The 22,194-nt window shown below is 42.3% G+C and overlaps 1 protein-coding gene across 3 annotated transcripts in view; it reads left to right on the top strand.

Moving 5' to 3' along the window:
• The window catches only part of TNPO1 (transportin 1), a 197,193-nt gene that overhangs the window by 155,616 nt on the left and 19,383 nt on the right, over nucleotides 1-22,194 (top strand). For all 3 annotated transcript variants that reach the window (XR_012243279.1, XM_073624364.1, XM_073624357.1), the window contains exon 19: nucleotides 6,213-6,308. Coding sequence is in view for 2 of the 3 variants with exons in the window: in XM_073624364.1 (XP_073480465.1) it covers nucleotides 6,213-6,308 (96 nt within the window). In the remaining variant the exon portion in view is untranslated. The remainder of the gene's footprint in view (nucleotides 1-6,212; nucleotides 6,309-22,194) is intronic.

Genomic DNA, 22,194 nt, shown 5'->3' with positions numbered 1-22,194 from the left:
CGCTGTACTGGGGTCTGGGTGGTTTTTATGCGTTTCGGTGCCTTTTTGATGCGTTTTACTGTGTTCCGGTACAGTCCAGTGCAGGGAAAATGCAGCATGTTCTTTATTTTATTTTTTTCTGAAACGTGAAAGCCCTGGTGTGAACTATGCCATTGTGAACCATATAACCTACTTTCCATGTATTTTTGATGCAGGAAACAAAAAAAATAAACTGGGCTGCATGTGGTGTGAACTGGCCCTAAAGCCATATGAATAAAAGCCAACCCTTGTAAGCCGCCTGGCAGTGTTATATTCCTCTAACTGTACCTTTTGCTGTTCAGCTTGGCCTACATATAAAGGTGTAAAAAAATATATGAAGGCGGGGGGAAGAATTGTTATACTGAAAATTAGCAGATATTAACCCCATACACTTACAAAAATACTAGATAAAGAATAATAATCTGATCATCACCATATTCATTTGACGAGGGACTGTTAGACGATCAGTTTTCCTTTTTAGCATCTCTTTGTTGCTCATGGTGTCTTTGCTTTTAAGTTGTGATGTTGTGTGTTTTTTTTTTTTTTTAAATAAAATTATAGTATTAGGTTGTATAAATGTTAATAGTGGGTCGGCCTTTGATTTGAATTTTTTCCAGATCAGCATTTCTCAACCCCCCCCCCCCCCCCCTCTCCCCCAAAGATGAAATCTTAACATTTTTTTTTTTTCCCTCTAAGCGCCTTGTTCAGAAATGTATAACGCGCCCAGAAAAAACCCAGACAGTGATAATTTATAGTGTCTTTTTCCTTTGGCGATCAATTGAAAAGGGCTTCCATATATAGGTGGTTAGTGGAGACGGGTTACCTTGGTGTAGGCAAGACCTTTTCAGCCCCTATTTTAGGTTCCAGTTGGAATGCTAAGACAATCTAGCTTATTAGGGCTGCCTTGAAAAAAGTGCCTGAAAAGCAAATTTGGTGTAAGTGTAATAGCTGATTTTGTTTACGTGGCACATAGAAAAAACTCATAACCTTATTCAGACCAACTACTTCAAAACGGTCATATTTACTTTATGCATGTTTTAATTGTGTTGCCTTGTCTGCTGTGCATTCATCCTAGTATACTGTGTGTGTTTTTTACTTTCTTGTCATTTGAGGGTTACAGGTATCTTTAACTTTCAGGTTATACTGCCTCCTGTAAGATATCTGGACGCTGGGGAAAAAAAAAAGGCTCTAGGCTTTCTCAGTACCAGCATGCCTCATTATTTATTTTTTTTCATGCTATAGGAGGATGTCTCTACATCGCTGCTGGAGCTTGCCTCTTCACGCAGCTATCCAAAACAGCTGTCCTCAGCCTGGATTTAAAGTATCATGTCTGAATTCTGCTGTACTGGACACTGATAGCTTGAGAGCAACATTTGAAAACTGGCTTCAACGTAATGTGCTTTTCAGATTCCCTTCTGGTAGTTACTTGCAGAACACTTTCTAGGTCCAGAGCAGCTACCATTGCTTCAGCACTTGCCCTGTCTGTAAAAATGCCTTTTAAAAAGTTTGTTTCCTACTTGTTTCTACAATGGAATTAGTTAAGACTGTCCTGAAGCTCTGACATCCCCCCACTGGATGGAGTGTTGCATAGGCTCTTTCCCACCAAACATTTTCTGCTACAGTATCTGCTTGCAAAGAGTCACCTTGAAGTGTGATCTTGATTCATAACTACTGCCCACCCAGTTACTTCACCTCAAGTCATCTGAACCCCACCTGCTACCAGTTGTCTGGGTTTTGTGAGTACCTTCAGACTTTGACTTTTATTAATAGCTCCAGGACTGTTTGCAGAACACATCCTGATTGTGCCAACATCTGCAGCCTGGAATACTGCTACCCTCCGCACCTTTAATCCATTCATTAGAGTCCTCTTTATAGCTCTGTTGGGTATAGAATGCATGGAGCAAATAGCTGTAACTTCAGTTGTTATGGTTTGCGGAAGGCTTGGCAGCTTATCTCTTAGGCCCCATTCACACTAGCGCGTTTTTTGATGCATTTTGCAGAAATGCACGGGAATTTTTTTAACATGGGTTCCTATGGAACATGTTCACATCAATGCTTTTTTGTATCTCAGCGTTTTTGGAAAGGGTCGGGGACTTTTTTTCATGCAAAAAGCAGCGTTTTGCATGTAATGGTTTTCAATGGACAAGCATCAAAAACGCAAGTGCTGCGTTTTTGCAGCGTTTTTGATGCGTTTTTGGTGCGTTTTTGCCGGTTTTTTTTTTTTTTTTTGTAATTTTTTTTTTAAGACTGTAAAAAAAAAAAAAAAACGCAAAAACGCCGCAAAAATGCGGCAAAAACGCGGCTCAAAAACGTGGCAAGCATGAAAAAAAAACCTCCAAAAACGCTCAAAAGCAACATGCATAGGTGTGAATCGAGCCTTACATGGGTCTCCTGTCAGTACACATGTGTAGGACACTTTGGTTAAAGTTTTGCACTGAAATATGCGACCAAAAAGATTCTGATCTCCTTGGCATTCAAGAGAAAATTTTCTCTTAAAACCATTATTGGGAATGCTACCAGTGGGATGGGCACCAACCTTTTTAGCCAAAAAAGCTTAAAGAACAGCATGCACCCATGTCTTCTGTCTTAAAGCCCACAAGCTTGTCCCACAATCCACCTGCAAGTTCTGGTACGCAGTGTCTCCCAGATCTTCAAACTGTCCTCTGCATGAAGGATGCACACTCACTTTTCAGTGGAGGAATATTTGTCAACCTTTCCAGGCACTTGGACAGCTTGCATGTTGAGACGTTTTGGTGTAGGAGGTAGTATCCCAGGGCTACATGGAGTTTTGTTTGCTGCCCCCACCTCGGTTTCCCACCTTAAAATTTTCTGTTTTCGCTGCACAGATTAACACACCTCTGTAAAGTCCTCTGGAATCTTATGAACAAAGGTGTCATTGCCCCATTTCCTATGGCAGAAAGATTTTAAGGATTTTTCTACAACCCATTCACAGTTCCCAGTCTCTGGGGCACCCACCCTATCTTGAATCTCAAAACTCTGAATGTCTTCATTCGCGTTCAGAAATTCCACATGGAATCCTTTTAGTTCTTTCTGTTTCAGTATGATTTTTAGCAGACTTCAATTACACAAGAGCACACGTCTTGACATAGGGTACAAATAAGGGTACATGAAATTGCTGCTGTTGACCATTCTGTGTGTATTCCAAGTTACAACAGAAATGTTGAAAGTTTGATAATGTTGGGATCCGCCCAGATGTCTGATGGCAGCTGGCTCAGCCTCTCGTGCCTCTGCAATGATTGACCGTCACCTCTCTGTGCTCAGAGCGGACTTGAGAACTGAGCAATCAGTGGTCTTTGAACGCTCAGTTCTCTGTATAGTGTCGGCAGGAGACCCCTGCAGCATTGGATCGGTGCTGCATCCACCCAGGTGAGTAAATCGTGAACCAAATAACATGCAAAAATAAACTATACAACGAAAAAAATCTTTCGGGTTGGTTGCTGCTATTCCTGAGAGCGTGAAAAACACCACTCCCTCTTGGAGTCCAATTAATACAGCCCAACTCCAAATTACCCACAAACATAAAAAAGTTATTTATGAACAACAATAGTTAAATCCAGCTTCAGAGCGGACCTAAGAGCTAAGCGACCAGCGGTCTTTGATCGCGCAGTTCTCTGTGTAGAGCCGGCGGGGGACAGCTGCAGCATCGGATCGATGTTGCAATCACCTAGGTTTTTGTTGAAATCCCACTTTTCTCTTTTACCCATGGGGTAACTCCTGAAGTAATGAGACATCCATGGATTACCGATCTTTTGAAAAAATTTTGACTTTATCCTGTAAAATACCTGCCAGCTTTTGATTGAAGTATTGTGACGTTTTGTGTTTTCATCTGTGTAGTGGTCAGCGTTCCAAACCACCATAGTCTAGCTAGAGTCTGTTTAGTGACCGTGAATTTAAGTGCTGAACTTAAATTCCTTTGACGTGTGTTAAAATGGTTTTAAATTTAATAAGGCTTTAGAGGGATTTTTAGGGATACTAAAGTCCAAGGCCATGTAAGCTAGTTGATCGCACCTAGTACAAAAGTTTGATTCTAGCGCTCCCACCAAATTATGCTAGAGTACCAGCCGATCAACCTGAAAGCAAAGGTCCAAGGTGTCCTGGGCAAATTTGGCCAGTCTATAAGGTACCACTTACCACCTAAACCAAAGCTTGTTGTTGACTTCAATAAATGAGTTTAACAATCCATGTGCAATTGTATCCCAGGTTTGGGCCCGCCCAGGTCTTTTTCCCACCGACAGACATAAGGTAGTGGGTATAACTGATTGCCCTGCAAAAGGGAGGTATCGATTGAAGATGGTGTACCTTAAGGAGGATAGTGCAGGCATATATGATCAAAAGGGGTGAGAACAGTGAAGGGTAGCTTAAAATAGTGCCCAGCAAAAACCTGCCTTTATACTGACACAAAATCAATGTGGCTCATTGAATCCTGGGGAAAAAGAGGGATTTTTATTGAGGTTTGCAAAGGATGTAAGTGGTGATGGCAGTCTACCAGAATATTTTAATAGTCCCATATCTTCTGCAAGTGCTTGCGCACAAAATTGTTTATGAAAGTCAGGAGCCGTCCAAAGGACCGTGTCTATAGCCAGGGGCTTGATCAGGTATTTTTAGATGCTGTCCCACAATGGAGTGTTGGAGGTTATATGATAAAGGGGGGGGGGGGGGGGGGGGGGGGGTGATTTGTGCTGCTAAGTAGTAAGTAATATGTGGTAGTGCTAATTTCTCGGTTTAAAATCTTGTCAGATTAACCTTACTGTGGGATGAATCCTTTCCTTCCTTCAGCTGAGTCTAGACCAGCTTTTGACTCTAAACATTACTTAAGGTCTGGTTTCTGCCATTTTTATTTTCTATCTTGTTTCAGAGACAGACCCGCTCCTTAAGACCTTATTACATTCTTCCATGTAGCTCCCCGTTTGTTCCAATGTGTTAGATCTGAATCTAGTTCTCTCTGCACTTCACAAGCTGCTGTTTGAACCGGTCAAACATTCTTGCATCTACTCCTACCCACAAGGTAGTGTTCTTTGTAGCTTTCATCTCTGCAAGGCGAAAGTTGAACTTGCATCCTTATCCTAAAAGGAGGTTTTTCTGGTTGTGCATGTTGACATGGTGGTGTTGAGGCCCAGGACTTCTTACCTAAGGTATTTTCTGCCTTTCACCCTTTTTACCGGCTACAGTGGACCAAAGTGAATTTCCCTCCATTCTCTGGATGTGGTTTAGGCTGAGGGAGTCTATTTCTTGGCCATTGCTTCTTTCAGAAAGACTGATTCCCCTCTTCATCCCAGATGATCTCTTAAGGCTCCTTTCACATCCAGGCATCCCAGATTGCAGGCAGAATAGTTGCGATTCTGCCCGTGATCCTTAATCGCTGCAAATCACAGGGCACCCTTGCGGTATGCCTGTTGCTCCAAAAGAAGTTCCCAAACTTCTTTTGGGACGACAGGCGAGCTGCGATTCTGTTTGCACGATTTTACCGCGATTCGTCAGGCGACAATCTCAGCAAAATTGCACCGCAATCAGGCTGCCATTGGAAGTTATGGGGATCGCAAGGGCGTCTGGTGATTAGCAGCGATTCGGGATTGCAGGCAGAATCCCGGCGATTCCGCACACAAACTGGGACGCCTAGATGTGAATGGAGCCCTAAGGATGCATGTGCTGCTTCTTCCATTATCTTTAGGTGGCTCAGACAGACCATCATTTAAGCTTATGGTCTCAAGGATTAGGACCCACCCTTTCCTATCAAGGTGCAATTTACTAGATCAGTTAGTGATTCTTTGGATTTTCGGCATTAAGCAACGTTGCCACCTGGTCGTCTTTTTACGTGTTTTCCAAGTACTAGCAGGTGGACATCCCAAAGGTGAAATATTTTGTGTCCCTCCAGTGGATAAGAAAGAAAATAGGATTTTTGTACTTATTGTGAAATACTTCTCTTGGAGTCTCTTGAGGGAAATATGTTCCACTACGCTGTGTTTATGATCATACTCTGTACTGCTGTGCTACAAAACTGTGGCATGCTGGTAGCTGAATTGTTCTCTGGCTGGCCTACTGTTTTCCATTGTCCAATGCTCCAGTATAACCTGAAAGTGAAAGACCTTTGTGTCAAATTTTTTTTCTCCTATTGTGAATGTGAATACGCAGTAGGTGTCTTAACTAAGAAGCTTGTTTTTATTTTATTTTTTTAGGACTTGAAATGCAGCCTTATGTTCCAATGGTGTTGCACCAACTTGTAGAAATCATTAACAAACCCAACACGCCAAAGACTCTCTTAGAGAATACAGGTACCCTATGCCAGCTGTTTGAAGAGCGAGTAAAACGCTTAGTTTGCTTTAAGATGTGGGAGTTTTCTGCTTTTTATACTCACAATCACTTCTTCAAATGCCAAAATGTCTACAAGCCAGAGTTTTTTTACAGTTCACTACATTTAGCAATTATCAAAAGAAAATGTTCTTCAATGCTGTACAGCCTAGGGAGAATTAATGACGCATGCTTTGTATTAACTCTTTCACTGACATTTTTCACTTTTTTATTTACTCCATGTGGCCAAGGCACTTTTTCCTAAGGGACTGTTGCCTTCTCCAAAATTATGTAGAAAAAAAGGACAGCTTAGGCATTTTTCATTTCCAGGTCAGTAAAACTTTGTCACCAGGAGAGATTTAAATTCTCATGCATTTGGCTCACAAGGGAACACCATTTTAAATATACACCTAGAATGCATATGTAAAGTGATGGTGTAACACGTATTGAGTATAATCACGCACACCAGAGTGAGAGGAATAATTTTAGGGCCATCATTTTACAGTCATCTCTAAACTGATAAGCTGTAAAAATGTTAAAACCTTGCCGATGTGCAATTACTACAACATCGTAATTTGTGGTAGTTTTGTAGGCATATGGATTTCTTATCGTACATCACGGGACACAGAGCCATAGTAGTTACTATGTGGGTTATAGGCCACCTTCAGGTGATGGACACTGGCACACCCTAAGACAGGAAGTCCACTCCCTATATAACCCCTCCCACTACTGGGAGTACCTCAGGTTTTTTGCCAGCTTTCCAAGCTGTTGGTCACGAGTAAAGATGTGCTGTGCTGAGCTTCACTGGAGCAGTCCTTGCTGGGGCTAGCTATGCAGCCGGATCCATTCAAAGTGTCTTTTAGGCCGAATTGAATGGCACCCGGGCCTCGTTTCCAAACAAACAAGGTTTTACTGTCTTTTTAGAGAGCTGGACCCCGGGATCCAGTACTTGGTATTTTAGATCCATAAAGTTTTACTGGCGGGGTGCTATTACAGGGCCAGGAGTGTGGGTTCCCTGAGGGTCCCCGGCATTTCCTATTTGACACATTTACTATTTGCATCAGGCTAAGCATTAATAGCAGCGGCAGTGGCTGAGATTTCTTCTGATAGTACCTCTGCTTTTGTACATCGGGCTAAGGTCAGAAGGGCGGTTTAAACACCCCCAAAAAAGGGCTACAAGGGTCTCCCTCAAGCTCTGGAAAGCCTACTCCTCTCTACAATGGCATCCTCCTCTGAGAGGGTGGTAGCTGGTCAGAGTGAGCATCGGCCATGAAATATTTGCAACTGTTTTCAACACTGCAGCCCCTGTTTGTTACTAAAAGTCTTTTTTCCCCAGCCATGTTAGGATTGAAAAAAAACAAAAAAAGGTTAGCGGCTTTGATCGCATCCCAATCTGAGGAACTATGGGCAGGAGAAGATGAATTCCCTCAGGGGACCATGGTGAGGCTAATGACTCCTCTTCTGGGGTGTAAAATGCGGGTGGATCAGCTTTTACAATCTGTAAGATTGATGGTACAGTTTCTTGCTGAATGGTCCGCTCCACATTTATGTACCCTTAACTGAGTGTTTGGGTTCGCTAAAGCCTCCTCAAGCTGTGCATACCTTTCCTGTCCATTCATTGCTGGAAAAGCTTTTTTGTATCCTAGTGGATCACCCAGATAAGCATTTTTTTCCCTCCTAAAAAGTTTTTTCACACTTTATCCTATGGTGGAGAAAATTCACTACCAGCAATTACCGCTGCTATATCCTCTGGGAATAAGAGTTTGACTTGTCTGGCAGACAAATGCTTAGGGATCCAATGGATAAAAAGTTGGAATTCCTATTAAAAAAAAAAAAACACTTTTTCTGGCAGATTAAGTGTCTCAGCCTGCACAGATAGTAACTGGTTAATCGTTGAGAGACCAGTTTAAACAGGTGTTCAAGGTTATCCTGCTCAGGAAGCTCAGGATTTGGCAAGCTACTAGCAGCTTTATGTTTGCAATAGTTGCTATGAGAGATTCTATCCTTCAGGCCTTGCGCCCTTCGCTAAGCACCCTGCAAGAAGCTCCTGGCTAGTCTGCCTTTTGCGGTAGCTATTTGAGGATGGTTTAGGTAATACAGCCAAAGAAATTCTAGTTGAAAAAGTACCCCATTGCCATTTAAGGAAAGGAGTAAATGTATTTTCATTTTAAAAACTCTAGGCAGTTATGACGGCCTCCGCCGTCAAGTTCAAAGGGTAATCCCCAGGGTCAACCCCAGGAACAAAAGAGGTCTAGGGGAGGAAACCTACAAAATACTGAAGCCTCCTTAAGAGTGCCCCCACTCGCTCGAGTAGGGGTAATTCTTCTGCAGTTCTCAAGGACCGGGCAGGAAGAGTGTCGAGACAGATGGGGGGACTTCCTCAATAGCTCCAAGGTACAAACTAGAGTTCCCGTCTCCTCATTTTCTCAGATCAAACGTTCCTAAGGTTCCAGAGAAAAAGAGCTCTTTCTCTCAAGCATTGGGCCATCTTTTGGCAAAAAATGATCATGGTGGTCCCCATATAAGAGCAGAGGTTGGGGTTTGGTTCAAACCTTCTCTTTCCAAAACCGAATGGACATTCTGGATCTCAAAAATCGAAATTCAATTCCTGTATATAACCACTCTTTTTTTTCGCATGGAGTCAATTCAATCAGTTATCTCCATTCTACAAGGAGGAGAACTTCTGGTGTCAATCGACATCAAAGGTGCCTATTTCCTCGCTCACTAGTAATAGCTACTTTTCAAGGTGGAAAATCTTCATTTTCAGTGTGTAGCTCTGATTTTTGGTCTAGCTACTGCACCTTGAGTGTTTATAAAGGTTCTGGCCTCTCTTCTAGCCAGATTAAGGGCCCAAGGTATAACGATTATGGTTTACCTAGATGATCTGTTCTTGATAGACAAGTCGCTAGCCCGCTTAGACCAAAATATGGTCACCACATTCAACTACCTAGAATATCCAGGTCGGATTCTCAACCTAGAAGAAATCTTCTTTAAAACCATGAAGAAGGCTAAAATACTTGGGTCTGATCATAGATACACCCAGAAAAGGGTATTCTTGCCCCAGGCAAAGATGAGCGCCATAAAAGGAACTGATTCAGGTGGTCGAAGCAAGATGAATTCTATTCAGCTTTGCATGAGGTTGTTGGGAAAGATGGTGGCTTCATGCAAGGATGTTCCTTATGCTCAGTTTCATTCGAGACTGCTGCAAAACAGTATCCTATCGGCTTGGAACAAAGGGTTCAAGCTCTAGATTCCCAATGTGAAAGCGCCCGATCTCGTCGGATCTTGGAAGCTAAGCGGGGTCAGGCCTGGTTAGTGCCTGGATGGGAGACTGACTGGAAATACCAGGTGCTGTAGGCAGGGTGCACCGGAGCCTCAGTTTATGGTTAATAACCAAAAATTTGCAAAGGGGAAAATCCTTCCTTCAGTTACTTGGGAAGTGGTAACAACATATGACAGCTTTTTTTGGGTTGGGGAGCAGTTCTGGAAGAAGCAACTGTCCAAGAGAAGTGACCCAGATTAGAAATGGCCTTGCACATTAACATTCTAGAAATTCAGGCAGAGCACTTGGTCCTGAGGGCCTGAATGTTCAGTTTACGGAATTGTCCCACCAGGATTCAGTCCAACAATGCCACAGCAATGGCCTATATTAATCACCAAGGGGGCACAAGAAGTTGTGTGCCCCAGAGAAAGGTGAGTCATATCCTATCTTGGGCAGAAAACAATGTAGTTTGCGAATCGGCAGTCTTCATTCTGGGAATAGAAAATTGGCAGGCGGACTACTTGAGTTGTCAGCAGATATCTTCAACAAATGATCTGCTAACATACGAAACAGATGCCTTGCTATTGCCGTGGAATCAGTTCTCACTGATTTATGCATTCCCTCCTATTCTGCCTGCTCCCACGACTTCTTCGCAGGATCAAGCAGGAAGGGAAGTCTGTGATTCTTGTGGTCCCCAGCGTGGCCCAGGAAATCTTGGTATGCAGATATCGTAAAGATGGCGGTAGGGGACCCATGGACTCTACCGCCACGGCCAAACCTTCTCTCGCAAGGTCCGGTATTCCATACTACTTTACAAACGCTAAATTTATCGGTTTGGCTATTGAGACCCACATTCTGGAGAAGCGTGGGCTGTCAGGTTCAGTGGAGTCTACTCTGGTTAATGCAAGGAACCCAGCCTGCAGAGTCATATATTATAGAGTCTGGAAGGCATGTGTCTCCTGGTATGAATCCAGGGGTTGGCACCCCAGGAAATATATCATAGGTAGAATCCTTGACTTTCTACAGATGGGATTAGAAATTAAGCCGGTCTTGAGTACTATCAAGGACCAGATTTCGGCCTTCTCTGTATTTTTTTAGCGACCCCTTGCTTCACTCTTTGGTTTGTAGCTCTGTTCGGGGGGTAACGCGGCTTAAAACCTCTGGTTAAGTCACCCCTTAACCCTTGGGACTTTAGTCCTGTCGGCATTACAGAAACAGCCTTTGGAGTCGATACGACATATTGCCTTGATCATTTTTGACAAGGAAACTAGTTTTGCTGGCAGCCATATCTTCTGCAAGAACTATATCAGAGTTGGCTGCTCTTTCTTGTAAAGAGCCATATTTAATTATTCACAAGGATTAGGATGTATTATGTCCTCATCCTAATTTTCTACCTAGGGTAGTCTCAGATTTTCATTTAAACCAGGATATTGTTCTACCTTCATTTTTTCCCGGAACCCCGTTCTGCGGAAGAAAAGTCACTACATTCTCTTGATGTGGTGAGAGCAGTAAAATCTATTTAAGAACGACTGTTCAGATTTGAAAAACAAATGTTTTTGTTTGTGTTGCCTTAAGGTCCTAAAAGAGGTCAGGCAGCATCAAAATCTACTATTTCTAAATGGATTCAACAAGTGATTGTTCAAGCTTATGGTTTAAGGAGGAAAGTTCCACCTTTTCATATTCAAGCACACTCCACTAGGGCTGTTAGTGCTTTGTAGGGGTGCATCACCAAGCTTCCATGGTTCAAATCTGCAAGGTCTCAACTTGGTCTTCAGTCCATATATTTACCAGATTTTATCAGGTGAATGTAAAAAGGCCATGAGGATATCGCCTTTGGGCGTAGTGTGCTGCAGGCAGCAGTATAACTCCTCTAGTCTCATGTTGCCCTAATTCTGTTGTGTCTCCCTCCCCTCAGTTGGCATTGCTATGGGACATCCCACATAGTAATTACTATGGCTCTGTGTCCCGTGATGTACAATAAGAAAATAGGATTTTTATAACCGCTTACCTGTAAAAATCATTTTCTTTGAAGTACATCACCGGACACAGGTCCCGCCCCTTTTTCTAGTATACACGTGTATTGCTTTGCTACAAAAACTGAGGTACTCCCAGTAGTGGGAGGGGTTATATAGGAAGTGGACTTCCTTTCTTAGGGTGTGCCAGTGTCCATCACCTGAAGGTGGCCTATAATCCACATAGTAACTACTATGGCTCTGTGTCCCGTGATGTACTTCAAAGAAAAGGATTTTACATGTAAGCTGTTATAAAAATCCAATTTTTTGAGGCCTGACATAGTTGGTATTGGCTTGACACAGTCTCATCTTTGTTCTACAAAAAAATAGATATTATGTTTTTGTACACTAAAATGTATTGTATTTATTCTGCAAATATTGGTTTGATAAAGTTTAGTTAATTTCTTGTGACTTTAAAATTTTCAACTGCCATCTTTTATTCCACAGGTCCTCTTCTTTCTGAAATTGTGTAACGTATTTGGGATTTTAAGTAATTTTTAGGCCAAAAATTTTAATCTTAACAAGTGAGGAAAAACAAAATTGGTTCAACACCTAAAAAGTTAAAGCACAGCTACAGCCAAATCGTTTGTTCTATATTTTGTTTTGGACTGAGTGGGGAATTTATTTTATTTTTTTGTGTATGTCCTTGTTGGCAAAGTTCCCCCTTCCTGTCAGAACAGGAAGTGAAATAATTCCCTTTTTTTGCTCTTATTTCTTTTCCTGCTTACATGGGCTTAGAAAGGGAGATTAAAACAATTGGGGTATGAACGGCTATAAAAACAATTTAAGTGTTCTTGCATGTCTATCCCAAATATTAGTTTGGCTGGAGTTTGGCTTTAAAGCTGACTTTCAGGTAGGGGTATTTTATACATAGTTAACATTGGTCCAGCTTGGACTAATGTAAATGTATATATATACACCATACCTGGCTGATGCCATTGGAAGCAGGAAATCATTTAAGTAGACACCGTTACTCTAGTGATCTCCACTTGCTTCTGTGTCTCGTGCCGAGTGGCTGGGCTGAGGCATTCTGAACACAGGAGGTTGGCTGCTCAGCACGCCCACCATGCAGAGACTGGTTTGCATTTTCTGAATCAATGAAAAGCCTTCTCTGGATGAGATGGAGAGGCAGGCAGATGACAAATGGTATCTCTGCCAAGTTGCCGCCTACTTGTGTTCTCAATGCAGCAGGCCAGCCGCTCAGGACACAGAAGCAAGAGGAGACCACTGGAGAAGCGGTGTCCAATTTAGTTATTTCCAGTTTCCAGGGGCATCTGCCAGGTATGGTGTGTGTGTGTGTGTATATATATATATATATATATATATATATATACACAATATTGCTCCAAGCTGGACCAATGTAACCGTAAAAATTTACAATAACTGGAATTCATATTTAAGAAGCCAGGAAACTTTTACTTCCGTTGACAACTATGGAAACTGTTTACAAATGGTAGGTCACGCTGCTTTAGGTTTCTACAGCTTTACTGTAATGAACTGGACTTGTACATTTTTGCATATTTTTATCAAATGTGAATTTAAAATAGGAGAAAGACTAAAATAAGGTTTAAGGCCTTGTCCCCCCCTCTAGTTAATATGCCTCATACTGTTTGCAATAAATCAATACCCCCCCCCCCCCCCCCCCCCCCACACACACACACACACTTTGGAGCAGTCACCAGTCACATAAATGAGGCTTGATGACAGTACTGAGTTCACTTAGCTGTGATGTCACCGTTGTAATGTTATCAAGGGGTGGAGAGTAGCAAGCATTGCACTGATACACAGCAGACAAAGCTCTGTAGCCACATGACCGCTCAAAAAGAAAAAAAAAAAGAGGAAACCGGCATTTACACTGTATTTATTGATTTATTGCAAGCAGCATATTTATTAATTAGGGGGGCAAGGTATTTAAACTGTGCCTTTTTTAGCCTTTACTTTAAATGATCAGAAAACTTCCACATTTACAAACTAATGTATTTTTGCTGTGTGTTAAGCTTTAAAGAGAGTGCCTGTATATACAGAATCTCAATGTCCGTTACAGCAGGGTGTTTACCCTGTGAATGATTTGATCCTGTGTGATTGGAGATATTGTATAGGAGAAATATAATCTCCAAGCCATAGTAAGGAAAAAGTCTATAATTACAGCAACATTATTGTAAGGCTCATATACTCTTGTATTTTTGTTGAGTTATTTTTTGTATTTTCTTTTTATAAATGTTAAATGTGATGTGCTTTTTGACTAAAAGTTCACTGTGGGATGATAAATGACTTGAGAGAATACAATATGTTGTAAACTTTTCTGACTCATTCATTTATGCGTGTTGGGGCATTTGAGTTATTTGAGCTCCCTAAACAGGCTTTTTCTGAGCAGAGCAGTTAAGATTATCTGGTAATATGCGAACAGGGCCTGGAGCTCCTCTTGCTGTCTGGAAAAAGTAAGTTTTCAAAGGCAGTATTTCACTAGACTAAGGCTTGGCCATACATGTTAAATTCTCTTGTACAATTTTCCTTTAGATTTACCAAAAACCATATAATATGAGGTCAAAACAAAGCAACTTCCGTCTGTATCGAATTAGGCAGGCCCTTGGACTACATAGTTTAAGGTAAACCTAAGACCCGGTTCACACACGGGCGGCACGACTTGCAGGTCGCCTCAGCGAGGCGACCTGCAAATGACTTCCGCGGCGACTTGCAAAACGACTTCTGTATAGAAGTCTATGCAAGTCGCCCCCAAAGTCGTACAGGAACCTTTTTCTAAGTCGGAGCGATTAGAACGGTTCCATTGTACAGAACGGGAGGCGACTTGTCGCCTGACAAGTCGTCCCTGTGTGAACCGAGTCTAAAGGGAAATTTTACAAGAAAATTAAACATGTATGGCCAGCCTTTAGATTTTATTTTTTTTACAAAATGTAGAGGTTTAGTCCTGATCATAAAAGAAAATGTATATTTATGTGACATGCAAGCAAATAAACCATCCATGAAGTGACGCTCACCACAGGGTACCTTGTAAACACAGCCCAGGCTATAAAAGAGCATGCTTACCTTTCCAGAGGCCCTTCTCTTCAAATTTCACTGCTGCAGGTATTACACTTTTGGGTGTGACGCATACCTGCTCCTCCCATTGCATGCTTTGGTTCCACCCATTACCTCTTATGTCACTGTAGAACATATGAATCTGAAGGAGGAACCACATCATGCTACCAGGGGCGCAAGTATCTGTTACACCTGGAAGGGAATAACCGCATGTGAATCGTACAGGAATGCGTAGCATATTCCTGTTCAATTCCTGGGCCCTTTAGATCACTTAATTTTTTTTATACAACCTTTGTTTCACAAATAAACTTTTGAGCTTAAACGATAAGTTCACCTTTGGGAACATGCTGCATTTTCCACCCGATTTTAGCGGCTTTTGGCTTGTAGTTACCAATGAACTACCACGGTGCTCTGATAGTTCATTGATTCTTCCTGTCAGAGAGTATCTGCTTACCCATATGGGATGTACGGGTAAGCAGATACACTGACCGGGTGCAGGAGACCTGCATGGCATGAGCGATCTGCTAATAGCTGGTGCAATGCTTTACAGGTGTCTGCAACAAAAAAATAATAAATGCACATATTTTTTTTACCTGCACAAAAAAGTGCATTTATTCATTTTTTTTTTTTTTTTTTTTAAATAAAACGTATCCATTAAGAGAGAAGGATTTCCTTGCTCTGTTAGTCTTCTAAAAAGAAAAACCCTTGGACTAATTCTGATAAGCATGGGGAGTCACCGCTGATGAATGAGACTTGTTTCAGCACAGCTTGAAAGTGATTGTTTGTTACATGTGAGCAGACTCCCTCTACTGGCTGGATAGAAGACCATGGTTATCTATTACTACAACAAATAGTTTCATTTTTATTTGCCATGGCTAAAGTAAAATAAGCGCAAAACTACTATACATTCCCTTTTAAAGCATTCTGCATTCCCTGCCCGGTTTCTTATACGACATGACTGGCACAGCCAAAATCATTTCATATGAATGCTAAAGTTCTTTTGGGAAATGTGTTTTTTTTTCTGTAAAGTATGCTGAAACCCTAACTAATACATTTTCATTGAATGGATAGTGGAGTGCAGTGTTTAAAGTGGTTGTAAACTCCTATTGATTAATTGTACCTATAGGTAAGCCTATAATAAGGCTTACCAATAGGTACTGTAAATATCTACTAAACGTGCGCCATCAGCGCATGCACTCTGAAGAAACGGCCACCCGCGCCGTTCCTAAAGAGCCCTGTGCTGTGACCGGCGGCTCCCGCGTGCATGCGCTGCAGTGACCTCACACGGCTCTGGCTAGTCACACAGCTGGAGTACGCAGACCCGGTTGGAAGACGGATGAAGATAGATGCGTCCTCCAGCGGTGACAATGCATCGGTTGAGGGCTTCGTGTAAGTTTCACATTATGTGCTAGTATGCGATACATACTAGCACATATGCCTTTACTTTGCAGGTTGGTTAAAACGGATGACGAAGAGGCTGTACGTTGCCTCCTTACCAACTGCCAAATGTTCTATGAAGAGCAATCCAAATGCAGATGCACTTCAGAGAGCACTTTTAGTGTAAATCAGCCCTTAAAGTGAACCTTTTAAACCCTCCCACATCATCCTCTACAGAAAATGGCAATAATATGTAATACAGTGTACATAAACAAATACACTTTCAGATATCCATGCTGCTTTCTTTGTTATTGTGGCTTTTTCAGGCTGTGCAGCCTTTGTCCCTACTCCCGCACTGCCATTTTTATTTGGTCCTCCCTCGGCTCACAATATTATACTGTGCATGTCCAAGATGGAGCACATAACGACATGCACCATACAACATTAATTTGTTTATTTTTTAAGTCTTCCCCAAGATGCAAATGAGTTTAGTTCCATATGGCGCATAGGAGAGATGAGATCTCCTTGAAGGCACTAGTTATGTTGCCTTCCGAAGGGACATCTGTGTGCCTGGGGCTACGTCACTAGTGCCTTCAGGGGAACAAGAAAGTGAACGGTAACTTGAATTATTATTTTTTTTTTTTTGCTTTTTTACTTGTTAACCACTTAAGCCCCGGAAAGACCAGGCCATTTTTTGCGATACGGCACTGCGTCGCTTTAACTGACAATTGCGCGGTCGTGTGACTCTATTCCCAAACAAAATTGACGTCTTTTTTTCCCCCACAAATAGAGATTTCTTTTGGTGGTATTTGATCACCTCTGTAATTTTTATTTTTTGCGTTATAAACAAAAAAGAGCAACAATTTTTTTACTTTTTGCTATAATAAATAGCCCCCCCAAAAATATTTTTTTCCTCAGCTTAGGTCAATATGTATTTTACCTATTTTTGGTAAAAAAAATTGCAATAAGTGTATATTGATTGGTTTGCACAAAAGTTATAGCGTCTACAAAATCGGGGATATATTTATGGCATTTTTATTATAATTTTTATTTATTTTTTTACTAGTAATGGCGGTGATCTGCAAATTTTAGCAGGATTGCGGCAGACAGGACACTTTTTTGACACTTTTTTGGGACCAGTGACATTTATACAGCGATCAGAGCTAAAAATAGCCACTGATTACTGTATAAATGTCATTGGCAGGGAATGGGTAAACACTAGGGGGCGATCAAAGGGTTAACTGTCCTAGGGAGTGAATCCAACTGGGGGGGGGGGATTTGACTGCCTGGAGGAGGAGACCGATCGCTGTTCATTTCATACTTAGTATGAACAACAGATCTGTCTCCTCTCTCCTAACAGAACGGAGATCTGTCTGTGTACATTGACAGATCTTCGCTCTGTCTCTCTCAGGAGCGATCGTGGGTGCCCGGCAGACATCGGCTCCGCCGTTGCACCACGCGCGTGCCCTCTAGAGGTCTTAAAGCGGCAAACATACAGCTACGGTGATTTGCCCAGGGGAGCCAATCTGCTACAGTATAACTGCGCCGGCTGGTCATCTAGTGGTTAAAGGATTTTACATCCGCATGCAGAAATGAACTACCAGTCGACTTCTGTACAAGCACCCTGTTGGATTCCCTCATCTACATTGAGTCTGTTTTTTCACTCAACTTGCTGGTTGAATTAAAAAAACGGACTAATCTATGACCCTTCTCGCACCGGGGCGGTGCGGCCGCCGGCGGTAAAGCGGCGCTATTTGGCCGCTAGCGGGGCAGTTTTACCCCCCTGCTAGCGGCCGAGGAAAGGGTTAAAACCACCGCAAAGCAATGCTGCAGCAGCGCTTTGGCGGCGGTATAGCCGCGCTGCCCCATTCATTTCAATGGGCAGGAGCAGTATACACACCGCTCCAAAGATGCTTCTAGCAGGACTTTTTTTAGTGTCCTGCCAGCGCACCGCTCCAGTGTAAAAACCCTCGGGCTTTCACACTGGAGTGCGCTTTGCAGGCGCCATTTTTAGCGCTGTAGCACCTGCAAAGCGCCCCAGTGTGAAAGGGGTCTAAGGGCTGCTTAAGTTTTCTGGAAGCTGATTTGAGGCTTGAAAAAACCAGAACAGCAGGGAGATCACAATACATTGCCAATAGTATGAATCGCAGCAGAGAGAGCATAGCCTTTCAAGTTCGAGTCAAACACACACAGGTTACCAGTAAGCATTTTGGCTTATTTGAAAGTTATCAAGCCATGTAGGTGTATTAAATGTGCACAATTGAGTCATTGAGCCTGCTTAACTTAGATTTGGATAGGGCAAAATTCAGCTTTTAGAAGAAAAGTCGGTTTAGATCTTTGGATCTTCTGATTTAATAACCTGTTACTATAGGCAACTTCTATGTTTTTTCTCAACATGTCATTTAAATGAATGAAGCAGTTTCCCAGAGAATAGTACTTGAGCTGTCTGGGTGGTAAATAGCTGTGTTTTTACATTTAAAAAGGAATTCATTAGATCCTTTATTAACCACTTAAGCCCCGGACCATTTGGCTGCCCAAAAACCAGAGCACTTTTTGCGAGTCGGCACTGCGTCGCTTTAACTGACAATTGCGCGGTCGTGCGGCATTGCTCCCAAACAAAATTGACGCCCTATTACCCCCACAAATAGAGCTTTCTTTTGGTGGTATTTGATCACCTCTGCGGTTTTTATTTTTTGCGCTATAAACAAAAAAATAGTGACAATTTTGAAAAAAAACGCTTTATTTTTTACTTTTTGCTATAATAAATATCCCCAAAAAATATATAAAAAAATTTTTTTCCTCAGTTTAGGCCGATACGTATTCTACATATTTTTGGAGAAAAAAATCGCAATAAGCGTTTGATTGGTTTGCGCAAAAGTTATTGCGTCTACAAAGTAGGGGGTAGTTTTATGGCATTTTTATTTATATTTTTTTCTTTTTTTACTAGTAATGGCGGCGATCAGCGTGTTTTTTTTTTTTTTTTTTTTTTTTATTATCGCGACTGCAACATTATGGCGGACAGATCAGAAACTTTTGGCACCATTCACATTTATACAGCGATCAGTGCAATTAAAAATGAACTGATTACTGTGTAAATGTGACTGGCAGTGAAGGGGTTAACCACTGTGGCGCTGTAGGGGTTAAGTGTGTCCTAGGGAGTGATTCTAACTGGGGGGGCTGGGCTACGTGTGACATGACACTGATCAGCGCTCCCGATTACAGGGAGCGGTGATCAGTGTCATTAGGCAGAGCAGGGAAATGCTTGTTTACATCAGCATTTCCCTGTTCTTCCTTTCCGTGAGACGATTGCGGGTATCCATCGGGGACATCGGGTCCGTGGGACCCGCGATCACACTCAGAGGTCGCGGCACGCCCACCCGCAAACCACTTCTTAAAGGGCAACGTACAGGTACGTTAATCTGCCTGTATGCGCCCTTCTGCTGATGTATATCGGCGTGAGCCGTTCGGTCAGGCGGTTAAAGCGTGCTTAAGGTTCAGTTAACATGTTTGTGCTCTCACAATTACAAGTGAGAATATTTTCTTTGAAGGTAGGTAGGAGCAGTGATCTATTCTCAGAGTTAAGCCAGCCATACACTATTTAACCATGAATGGGCAGGCCTGCCGGATTGTAAATGCGATTATCGCTAGGGGCTGTTTATTCTGCTGGGAATTAGCACTGTGTACTCCCAGCAGTGATGGATTCCCCTGCCAGGAAAACACAATGGCTCAGTGGAAGGGATTCCCCTGTCAACACTGTCAAATTTCTTTCCTTCCACCTGCGATTGTGGGAGAGAAATTCGCTCCATCTATGGCTGGCTTTAAGCAGGCCATACACGTTTCAGGTTTTTTTTTTTTTTTTTTCCCCCCCTATATACACAGTGCATCCGGAAAGTATTTACAACACTTCACACTTTTTCCACATTTTGTTATGTTACAGCCTTATTCCAAAATGGATTAAATTCATTATTTTTCTCAAAATTCTACAAACAATACCCCGTAATGACATTGTGAAAGAAGTTTGTTTTAAAATCTTTGCAAATTTATTAAAAAAAAAAAAAAACGTACAAAAGTATTCACAGCCGTTGCTAAATACTTTGTTGAAGCACATTTGGCACCAATTACAGCCTCAAGTCTTTTTCAGTATGATGCTACAAGCTTGGCACACCTATTTTTGGGCAGTTTTTACTATTCTTCTTTGCAGGACCTCTCAAGCTCCATCAGGTTGGATGGCAAACGTCAGTGCACAGCCAATTTCAGATCTCTCCAGAGATGTTCAATCGGGATCAAGTCTGGGCTCTGCTTGGGCCACTCAAGGACATTCGCAGAGTTGTCCCATAGCCACTCCTTTGTTATCTTGGCTGTGTGCTTAGGGTCGTTGACCTGTTGGAAGATGAACCTTTGCCCTAGTCTTAGGTTCAGAGCGCTCTGGAGCAGGTTTTCATAAAGGATGTCTCTATACATTGCTACATTCATCTTTCCCTCGATCCTGACTACTCTCCCAGTTCCTGCCGCTGAAAAACATCACCACAGCACAATGCTGCCACCACCATGCTTCACTGTAGGGATGGTATTGGCCAGGTGATGAGCAGTGCTTGGTTCCCTCCAGGCATGATGGTTGTTATTCAGGCCAAAGAGTTAAATCTTTGTTTCATCAGAACAGAGAATTTTCTTTCTCGTGGTCTGACAGTCCTTCAGGTACCTTTTGGCAAACTCCAGGTGTGCCTTTTATGGAGGAGTGGCTTCCGCCTGGCCACTCTGCTATACAGGCCTGATTAATGGAGTGCTGCAGAGATGGTTGTTCTCCTGGAAGTTTCTCCTTTCTCCACAGAGAAACAATGGAGCTCTGTCAGAGTGACCATCTGGTTCTTGGTCATCTCCCTGACTAAGGTCCTTCTCCCCGATCGCTCAGTTTGGCTGGGCCCGCTCTAGGAAGAGTCCTGGTGGATCCAAACTTCTTCCATTTACGGATGATGGAGGCCACTGTGCTCATTGGGACCTTTAATGCTGCAGAAATGTTTCTGTACCCTTCCCCAGATCTGTGCCTCAATACAATCTATTCTCGGAGGTCTACAGCCAGTTTCTTGGACTTCATGGCTTGGTTTGTGCTCTGACATGCACTCTTAACTGTGGGACCTTATATCGACAGGTGTGTGCCTTTGCAAATCATGGAGTTTACCAAAGGTGGACTCTAATCAAGTTGTAGAAACAACTCAAAGATGATCGGTCCAAACAGGATGCACCTGAGCTCAATTTCAAATCATGGCAAAGGCTGTCAATACTTGTGTACATGGGATTTTTTTTTATTTTTAATACATTTGCAAAGATTTCAAACAAACTTTTTTAACATTGTCATTCTGGGGTATTGTTTGTAGAATTTTGAGGAAAATTATGAATTTAATCCTTTTTGGAATAAGGCTGTAACATAACAAAATGTGAAAAAAGTGAAGCGCTGTAAATGCTTTCTGGAAGCACTGTATCAGTCAGCATGCAGTTCAGAAAAGCTGAACAGATGACCCCCCTTCCACACAAGCATGGTGGAGGGGGAAATCCTCCCTGCTGTATTGTATTCTGACAGCGAGCACTCCCCTGCCATCAGAATACACCAATCGGCTGCCTGTAGCCTTAATCAAAGCAACATTTGCCAACAAGCCCATTCCAGAGCAGTCAGACCTTAGATTGACTGCTCTTGGGTGGAAACTGCCTTAAAGGAATAAATTGGTCAGTCCCTGATGAACCAACCAAATTGCGATCCATCTACGGCCAGCTTTACTGTCCACAGCTTGCTGCAATATGACAGGGTTCCTACTAGATAACCTATGGAGATTTCTGTACTAGAATAAGGTGATACATGTTGACTTTTGTGATCACTGGCTATTTTTTTTGGGAAAGAAGTTTGTGTTAGATGGATATGGCAGAGAGCCGTTATGGGATTCTTTAGCAGACAGAGTGGGGGCAGGAAAGGGAAACCTTGCAGATATTTGCTGGGTGATGTATAAAGGTGATGCTAACATAGCTGAGTCCTGGTAGGTGAAGTATGGTAATGGCAAACACCCCACAGTAAATATACTGTCTGCATAATTACATGCTGCTCTTGGGCATTGCAGTGATTGTGTAACTTTGTGAAGCAGTGGTTTAATCTAACCACTTTTTTTAGATGGCACTTTAAAAGAGGAGCTCCAGTCA

Source organism: Aquarana catesbeiana, linkage group LG01 (assembly GCF_042186555.1).
Source record: "Aquarana catesbeiana isolate 2022-GZ linkage group LG01, ASM4218655v1, whole genome shotgun sequence".
In the NCBI taxonomy this organism is placed as follows: domain Eukaryota; kingdom Metazoa; phylum Chordata; class Amphibia; order Anura; family Ranidae; genus Aquarana; species Aquarana catesbeiana.
The sequence above is the reverse complement of the archived record's forward strand: the minus strand, read 5'-3'. Positions and strand labels throughout refer to the sequence as shown.